The 9,506-nt window shown below is 47.1% G+C and overlaps 1 protein-coding gene across 6 annotated transcripts in view; it reads right to left on the bottom strand.

Annotated features, from left to right (window-relative positions):
* Positions 1 to 1,094: 1,094 nt before the first annotated feature.
* The window catches only part of kek2 (kekkon 2), a 45,969-nt gene continuing 37,557 nt past the window's right edge, over positions 1,095 to 9,506 (bottom strand). For 5 of the 6 annotated variants that reach the window (XM_017177351.3, XM_017177352.3, XM_070284147.1 and 2 more), the window contains one exon: positions 1,095 to 6,883. In XM_017177351.3, the coding sequence (XP_017032840.1) occupies positions 3,538 to 6,240 (2,703 nt within the window). In that variant the 5' untranslated portion in view covers positions 6,241 to 6,883 and the 3' untranslated portion in view covers positions 1,095 to 3,537. Of the gene's footprint in view, positions 6,884 to 7,303; positions 7,517 to 9,506 lie in introns of those variants that run through there. The other variant, XM_070284164.1, reaches the window with a different exon arrangement.

The raw sequence follows: 9,506 nt of genomic DNA, 5'->3' as shown, positions 1-9,506 counted from the left end.
AGCGGAGCTGTTTTAAACCCTGCTCTTAATTGCTCGACGCCGGCAAGGGGTCCTGGGCTCCGGGTCAGCTATCAACTACGGCTGCTCATAAATGTCAGGTCGAGGTAACAACTGGCTGCATTAACTGACCCAGTTGTGCTTTCCTTTCGGCGCTCGCAGCCGTGCTCCTTTTGCGCCTTTTAATGACATTATTGCGCACTGAAACGTATAATGCGTCAGTGCGCCGGGTCCGGGTTTTCAGTCCGCCTTCGCCTCGGGCTACGTCTCCTTGTACGGTCCGGGTGCGGGCTTGTGTGGGCTTTGCAGTGCTTGGATCTGCTTGGCTTTGGGTTAAAGCTGGGCTGCGACCTTGCCGCGCCGTGTTGTGCTCATTTGGGGCACACACTGCGTATGCGTGATTTGCGCATCTTGAGGCAAGCAAACGACCTTGGTGATGCAACGGAACTAGTGCTGCAAGAACATTGGGATTAGGCACATTCGGTGTTTCCGATCTTAAGGGATTAACCAGATTAAAAGTAACACAGAGAATAGGGTTCTGAATAAAGGGTTTTCTGATAATAATACTCACTTTTCAGCATTTTTTAAATTCAAGTAACGACCACTGTTTAAAATTAAATAAACCCATTAGTATTTTTAATTTCTGATAAACATTTACCCATCTTTAACTTGATCTCCTTCTCCTCCTTCCTTAACAAAATGATTTCAGATTCTGTAGAACTTTTCAGTTGATTCAAGTTGAAGCTACGATGATTTTAATCAAACCAAGAGGTATTTATCTTCACTTTCTTTTACTTCTTTTTGTTTCCATCACACTTTATCCCCTACTTAATTTTCTTTCAATACTCCAACACATCTAGCTTGGAGCTTCCAGCTGGACTTTTTCTGCTGCCTACTTAGTGGCGCATTTGCATTTCCCATGCCATTCGTCCTTATCTCCGCGTTATCCTGCTGCAAAAAAGAAAAGATGATGTGCTCCATCTTCGTCTATTTAATATTCAATCGCTGGAATTGTTCGCATCCTTTTTGTCGGCTTGAATAAAAGACGGCATAATTTAGTTCTTATTAAATTCTTCTGTTTAATGCTTTTTATTCGGTTTAATTTCTCTCTTATCCTTTTTACACTTTGCTTCTGTTATTATTATAATGCATTTGAATTTCAATTAAACTTAAAAAATTAATTTATAACTAGACTGTGTTTTTCATTTTGTTTCTCTGACGTTTTCTCTCATTGTTATCCTTTAAATGTTGGTGACCGTTTTCGCACTTACTATTTTTTGAATGCGTATATGTTTTGCTTTGCTTAACCATTAACTTAATATTAAACATTTTCAATATTTCTGCAGTGTATTCCATATAATATTTAAAACTATTTTCCGTTCGCAGAGTCCTGCCAGCAAATTCTTTTGTTCAGTTTTCCTTTGAGTGTCTGTGTTTGTGTTGTGATTTAAACAGTTTTCTAAGCTAAAATGTATTTTTTTTGTGGGTTTTTTGTATCTTTTCTCTCTTCTGTTTGTTTTGTTTAATTTAGTTTGTGTTACTATAATCCTTTTGGGTGCGCTTGCCAACTAACTCACTTGGTGAAAATAAAACTTAACCATTCGCTACGCATTGAAAACATACCGAGTACGTGAGAGTGTGTCCTGTAGGTGTTGTGTTTGCCTTGTTCTTACAGCTAATGATTTATTTATGCAATTTACAGTACTCCATACGGCTTAAATGATTGCTTCTGCTCGTCGTCCTCCTCAAATGCGGGTCGTCTATTGCTAATTGTTTGCTTGTGGTTACTTACACTCTTCAAAATATTTTGCAAACATTTTGCTACTTGTTCTTTTCCCGCACGCCTGACTTCTGCTTTAATTTACAATGGGAGAGCTGCGATGTTTACTTTACATAACATTTACGTTAAAAGGGAAAGCCGGGGCGCTGCTTAAACGATTCCTACGGCTACATTTACATACAAGTCTCAAACGGTCGGGGTTATCCTATATATAGTTAGTCCTTACAATGGTAGCCGCTATAATTTACGATATCTACGTTAAATGTTACCCGGAAACACTTGTGTTCATGTCTGTTCGATTCGGTACAACAAACTTAAGGCGGGAGAATTAAAGTCTGGATGGGTGAGGTGAGGTGATGGCTAAACAAGAGTTTGCTTAGGACCCGCAGAAAGTTCCGAGGAAAGTAAAGGCTATAAATTATTTAAATGCAACAGTGAAGCGGATGTGGCCCAAATTAAAATTTCATAAACTAGAGCACACTACAAAGGGGGAAGTCCTTAATGCCACTCGCGATTTTCGTCCGGAATTCCCCACTTAGCCTTTCAGGCCCATTCCCGTCTCCGTCCCCGCTACCGATTGCGATTCCCATTCGGATTTCGGCATGGCTTTTGCGGAAGGTTCAACAGCCGAATCCTCGAGCCGGGGAGTCCTTTGTGTTCCGGAGAGCAGGTGTCGCCATGGCGAAAACACATGCCACTTGGCTCTGAAGTGAGCCACCGACTCGGAACCGCTGCCAAGTGGATACCAAGGATCCCGAGGAAGTGGTGTGTGTAAAAACCCCCTTCCGCCCCCTTCCGACCCCTTGCCACCGATTGTCAACTTACAACGCCTCCGAGAGTCGGACAACTCAATCGGCATACATACAGGACACAGCAGTCCCACAACACCACCCCAACATACACATGTCTAGTCGTAGGCCCGGGATTTTCTTTGCCTTTTCTTTGCTCTCTTCATTGTGCTGCGGGGAGGCTGCTGAAAACTTTATATTAAATGAAAAAGTTTTTCAATTACATCAGCGGAAATAAAATGCTGCCAGCTTGCCACTCGAAGCACGCAGCAAACAGAAACAAACAACGACAAGAGGCTTTTGTTTAGCGGCGTCTTTGTTTTTCGGCTTTATTAGGTTAGGTCCTGTCCATTGTTCGGCCAGGTACCCTAACAAGCCGCAAGTCCATCAAAAATGTGGTGCAGTTGGTCGTGAAAAATTCATATTTGTTGGTAAGCAAATAACAGATGTTAAAAAATATTCTAAAAAGATTTCGGCGGAATCCAAACATTCGGAAAATAATTTAAACTATATTCCTTAAGTGTGAAGTCTAGCATTAAAATATTTTTAGACACAAAAGGAAACAATATTGAGTAAATAAAATAAAATAAATCCTACAAAATACACCAAGGCAAATGGGTATTCGTCCTTCGGCTTGCCCCAGCGTCCAACGTTTCTTCGGCGCTCCTTTCGCTTTTCTCGGACTTCTCCTTTTCAGACTCGTATTTCGAGTTCTCCTTCTCTCTTTCCCTCTGCCAATTATTAGGTTAAACTTGGGTCTGCCTTTTGTTTGCTTGTTTTTTGCGGGCAAACCAACAAACAGAAAAAAAGGGGAAGTGTAAGTAAGGGCAGGCGAGGACTTCGGGAGAGGTCCCTCCTGCTGGAAAGGGTGAACTTAGGCTATGAGTGGTTGGTGATCAGCCTGGCCTCTTACAGGGCAACTGAGTCGTCTAAGGCCGCTTCCTCCTGGCTCCGGGCTGGCTGCTGGCCGGGTCAAATGTCGCTGGTCTCCTGCCCATCGCCCACATATCCTTCGTCGGGACTGTCGGCCAAGGGACCGTTAAGCTGTTTAAGTTTCGCGGCCTCCGAGTCGCCCTCCTCGCCGGCAGGAGGCACTGCAGCGGAGGCGGCCTCCTCCAAGCGCGGCGACTGAGCCTCGTTCTCGTCCAGCTCGGGAATGCTGCAGGTCTGGGCCTGAGCCTGGCCCGATGCTGGTGCTGGTGGAGCTGGTTGTCCGGGAGGAGTGGCTACCGCTGGTTGACTGGTGGGTGACTGGGCAAAGCGGTAGCCGGGCAGGCAGCTGGGCCACTGCTGGAACGGCGCCGGCATCACGGCCAGGTCGCTCTTGTAGCCCTCTGGAGGTGACGGAAATTGGTGTTGCTGCTGCAGGATCTGCTGCTGTTGCTGCTGCAGGATCTGTTGCTGCTGCTGCTGCGGATATCCCTCGGCTGTGAAGCGTACATTGGGCAGCTGATACTTCTCATAGCTGACCGTGGGACCGCGCTGGATGAACTCCGCCTCTAGGCTGTAGCGCAGGGTGGGATTGCCGGCGCCACCACCGGCCGCCGCTGCCGCCTGGAACTGCTGCTGCTTGTGCAACCTGTTATGTGGCAGCGTCCGGTAGAAGTTGGCGGCAGGCTGAACCTGTTGCTGCTGCTGAAGCTGCTGCTGCTGCTGCTGCGTCGGGGACTGCTGCACTAGGTGGGCACTGCTGTAGTCGTAGGCGAAGGCCCCGTCCTGGCCCAGGAAGCACACTGGGTTCAGGTGCACGTCCACTTGATGGGGGGCCGGCTTCAGCTGCATGCCCCGGGGCAGTGTGGTCATCGCCTGGGCGAAGCGTCCCATCAGCGGGTGTCCGGGCAGCGGATGTGGGTGCACCCCGGTATGACCAGGATGTCCGGGGTGTCCGGGATGTGGAGCTGCCGCAAGCTGGTAGCAGCCCTCGTACTGTCCACAATCGCTCTGGGTTTCGTACTCGCCGGCTCCATCCAGACTCACCGCTGTCTTCAGCTTGTGCTTCACGCTCTCCGCATCGTTGACCAGGTCAGGGTTCTTCTCCTGATAGTTCCGCAGGGAGGCTGGTGGAGAGCAGTAGGCGGCGGCCAACCCATGTCCGTTGCTCAGCAAAAGAGGCGGCGATCCTGGGCCAGATCCCATCAGGTTCACGTTCAGTTGCAGCTGCTGCTGTGCGGGATTTGGCGTGGCATAGAGCAGAAGGTTTTGCTTCATCTGATTGCCCAAGATGATGCCCCCTCCGGCAGCTCCATTCGCGGCCTTTGTCGGAGTGAGGGTGTCTCCCAAAAGGAGACCCGCATTCCCATTCAGGCTGTCACCGCCATCGTTCAGAATCGAGGCGCATTTCATCATGCCCGTATCCTGGCCACTGCCCGTCGAGGAGTCCGTGCCGCCAGCTATGCTTGTCACCTGGTCACACTTCTTGCGCTGCTTGGCCGGCTCCGAGGGCTTCTTGCACTTGACCACTATGGTGCAGAGGAGCACTACGAAGATGATGCCTCCGCCGGCGCTGCTGGCCACGATGTAGTTCATGTAGTCCCGCGGGAAGGAGACTTCGTTGACCACCGGCGGCTCCTTGATAATGACCCGCAGGGTGTAGTTGCTGAAGGTGGTGCCGGCGATATTCTGACCCACACAGGAAAAGGTGCCGTTATCCTCGGCACCCACGTTGTAGATGAAGATCTCGCTGCGCTTCTCCTCGGCGCCACTGCCTCCGATGGTCTCGTCGATGTAGTAGAACATGTGCAGGTTGTCCATCAGGCTGTCGTTGCTCATCACCTGGCCGTTGAATAACCAGAGGACCTTCGGCTCTGGGATGGCCCGCACCAGGCAGGTGATGGACATGTTCCGGCCCTCGCTCACCTCCGTGTAGCTGGACTGAGGACTCACCTCTGGCAGGCAGGCTAGCTGCTCCCGCTGCAGGCCCTTGATCACCTGGCCCTTCAGGCGCGCAGGCTCCATGCACTTGGGCTCCTCCGCAAGCGGAGTGTTGTAGTTGACCAGCCAGGAATGGACGTCCAGGAGGCGACAGTCGCAGGTCCACCGGTTGCTGTGCAGGCTGATGCCATGCAGCGACTTGGGCAGGATGTGGTTGCCCTGGATGAAGCTGATCCGGTTGCCGTCCAGACGCAGCCACTCCAGGTTGTCCATGCCCACGAAGGCCTCGTTCTCGATGCGCTCTACCTGGCAGTTAGACAGCTCCAGCGTGGTGAGGAACGACAGGTGGCGGAAGGCCGAGGTCTTCAGCTCCCGGATAGGGTTGCCGCTGAGTGAGAGGCGCATCAGGGAACTGTAGTCCTGGAATGTCTCGCTAGGCACATTCTGCAGCGCATTATCGCTAAGGTCTAGCTCCACCAGGTTGGTTAGACCCCGGAAGGCCTTCTCGTGGATCCGGATGAGCTGGTTCCGGGACAGATAGATCTTCTGCAGGTTGAGCAGGTCCATGCGCAGAAAGCGCTCTGACTGCAGCACCTGCAGGGCGTTGCCGCTGAAGTTGAGCACCTGAGTGCCGGGGTCCATGCCCTCAGGCAGGTTGGACAGCTGCTGGCCCCCACACTCCACGGTCTGTTTGCCGCCCTTCCATTTGCACACACACACCTCGGGCGGACAGCTCCGCACCGGGGTCAGGATGAGGGTAACCGCTGCTAGGAGCACTATCCAAAAATGATGGCCACGACCCATTGTCTCAAGTGCTCCGAGATTGTTTATTTTTTTGAGAGAATTTTTAGTGTTTTTCCGCTACTTAGCCTCCTTGGTTCTTCAGTATTTGTCTTAACCAGCTGGGTCACGTTGGCATGTCAAGTTAGGCCACGGAATCTGCTCCGCGGGTAAATGTTATTAGTCGATCGGAGGCAGTCACGTCTACGCGAACGGAGTCGGGCCTCAAGAGAAGGAGCGCTGCTGCCATTATTGTCGCTATCGGAACGCCGCTCATCGTTGTCCTGGCGCCGCCGCCGCTTTTGTCATGGCTGGCACTTCCGCTTCCACTCTAACTTCCGCTGGCACTTCTACCGCCTCGGCTTCAGCTGCTGCTCCTGCCGTGTCCTTTGTATTAATTTCATAAAAATGCCAGGCTCTTGATTCCCGCTTGACAGCGCCCAGAAGTAGGCAATGGGCTCCGCGGCTATTGTCGGTCCTTGCGACTCTCCGACTTTCTTCGCACGCCCTTATCCTTTCACCGCTTTCCTTTTTCGCTCTTTTATCTCCTGGCAACGTTGTTTCACCGCTGGCTGAGAAAGGCTTTTGTCCTTAATGAAATTATAATGTAATGCATTTGCGGCATGTCCTTGTCAAAGTTGTTTTGTGTGTCCTTAAATGGCGGTTCCTGCAAGAAAATTAAAAAAGATCCACAAAGAAGGTATTAGTCAAGAGGAAAAACGAAATTGTGTTAATATTGGTTTTTTGCTGTATTTTTTTCTTAAATAAAAACGGAAACTAATTAAGTAATGAATTTTGTTTTGTGAGTATTTCCCAATACAGAAATTCCTAAATATACAACATTTATTTGAAAATTGTTGACCTAAAAATTGTTTAATGTTCTGTATTATTTTCCAGATTTTTAGATTCTATATCCATATTATTATAAGCCGCTTATTATCTGTATAGCAGACAAATATTAATTACAAATCGATGACCCACGGATTCAAAAATGCAAGCCAACAGAAATATTTTTATTTAATCCCCAGACATGTTTTGCATTTTGCGATTACAGTTAAACTAATTTTCTATCCTGCGATTAACGCACAAATAAATTGAAAATAATTTGGCGCATTATCTGCGTGACATGGTTCCATAAATTGCCCTTGGCCGAGGTAATTTATTCCCAATAATAAACTTTCACATTCACACAATCCGGCTGATTTATTTTTAATACGCTTCGCAGCAAACTGCAACTGCGATGTTCGTGTTTCAACAAGGTCCCTGAATTATTCAAGTGTTTGTTTTCTTTTATAATGAATTGCGTCGGATGAAGTTGGCTCGATTTCAGCTTGAAAGCGGGCCAGAGCAACAATAAGCTAATTATTATACGAATCGATGTCACAGTTATGTAAATGCATATCCGGCTGGATAAAATGAAATGAAAATCGCAATGGCAGTCGCATCCCTTCGTTGACACAGCGAAAGTACGAATTGAGTTGGCATTGTCCGACTTTAATTGGATGGAAATGGATTGGTCGCTTTGTTGACATAATCCCAATAATTTGCTGGCCCCATTAAGGCACATCATTATGTTTCCACCTTGTCCTCGCCGTTATTTGCTTATTATTCATATTTTTATGAGGGCGGTTCATTAAATTGTCCAGGACCAGGACCAGGACCATTTTGACATTTATATTTGTCAAAATTAATCTAAGTGAAAAACAAAAGACAGACCGAAGTAGAACAGGAAACGAGAGCAATAAACAATTGAAAATGTCAGGCATAAATCATGCAACATATTGCACGGTGGCTGCCTTAGTTAAATAACAGATAAATTACAGGAAAATTAACTTAAATGCAGGTTTATTGTGCGCACCAAGCAATTGCGAGTACGTTCGTGGAAAACAGCATAAAACAAAGACCCGGATTTCCCCTGCCCTGTGTTTACACGAATACAACTGCTCTTTGGGAACCCGAGACGATGAGCTGGACGAACAAAAACGGATCCAAAAACGAAAAAGATTCCGTCGCTTCATTAGCTGCCATTTCGGCACCCGTCTCCTGGTCTAAAAATTGCGGACAGACTAGAATTTCAGCTGGCAGAAAACGAAAACGAACCGTCTGGCGCCAATGCAAATGCGTAATGGATACTCGGAAAGTGACTCGATGTGGCAGGCACCTGAAGAGTCTGTCCTGCGACGTTATTAATAACCGAACATTAATCATGGCCACCTGCTTTCGGCATTCGCTCAAATGTTTAGTGCTTAGCTTGTAATTGAAGCCGAGATTGTAATGATACACCGCACCGGAGAGCACACTTAAGCCTCTGACTTACTCCTAATGGGAGTTTGTTAATTAGGGAAATATATGGATATGGATATAGACCCATTCCAAAAAGCAATACATATTTGTGTTTTTCAAATACCAATCTTCTTTTATGCTATTGCGTATTTTGAGCCTACACATTTCTTGAAGACATCTCTAAACGAGCCAATTAATATGATTTTTCTGGAAACAATTATTTTAAATGCCGCTTTGACAATTCCAAACGTTGCCATTGGTTGTTAATTTAAGAGTTTTCCAGTGGTTTGCTGCCGTTTTTGGTGAGTTTAAGCCAGAATGAAATTTTAATTAAATTTTTGGGAAACATCTCTCGGGCCAACTTCGGAGCGGTAGCATAGAAAAATGGAATATTTTCTTTCCCATTTGGTTGGTAGCTTTTCAGCAAACATTTTTTGACATTTTCATTTGTCAGTTATGAAGCAGACACACAGACACGAGATAGAAAATCCTGGCATGCAGTTGTGTGCGTGCGCCCATTTGTTATATCCTTATCACAAAATGATTTGACAGTCGAGGAGACCAAGAGGCAGTTCAACCTCTGCTGAATGTGTAACACTCAACTTGGCCCGGAAAAGTCTCTGAAACTTTTTCTATTTTGTGTGATTTAATAAGACGACATGAGCGTAGCAGCCTTGGGCAATTCGAGAGATTTGTTCAACTCCGCCCGGCTACTACTACCGGAATTATACGGGCTAGATAAATATTTATTTTATTTTCACATGTCTTCCTGTATTTTTGCAATGGCCCGGCTCTGACACGTCCCCTAAACTGCTGTCATTGGAAATAATTTCAATTTCATTCCAGCGGCTGCTCCGAAAAAATCAATAGGCATTTACACCAAATTGACCTTTCACTCACGAGCAGATGAAAATTTCATAAGAAATTGATTGTGCTATCGGGTTGCTGTGAAATCCCTTTGAAATATTGATGGCTCTGGCAATCGTGTTGGATAATTTGTGTGTGAA

This window comes from Drosophila kikkawai, chromosome 2L, assembly GCF_030179895.1.
Source record: "Drosophila kikkawai strain 14028-0561.14 chromosome 2L, DkikHiC1v2, whole genome shotgun sequence".
Lineage (NCBI taxonomy): Eukaryota > Metazoa > Arthropoda > Insecta > Diptera > Drosophilidae > Drosophila > Drosophila kikkawai.
This window is presented reverse-complemented; position numbering and strand designations above follow the sequence as displayed.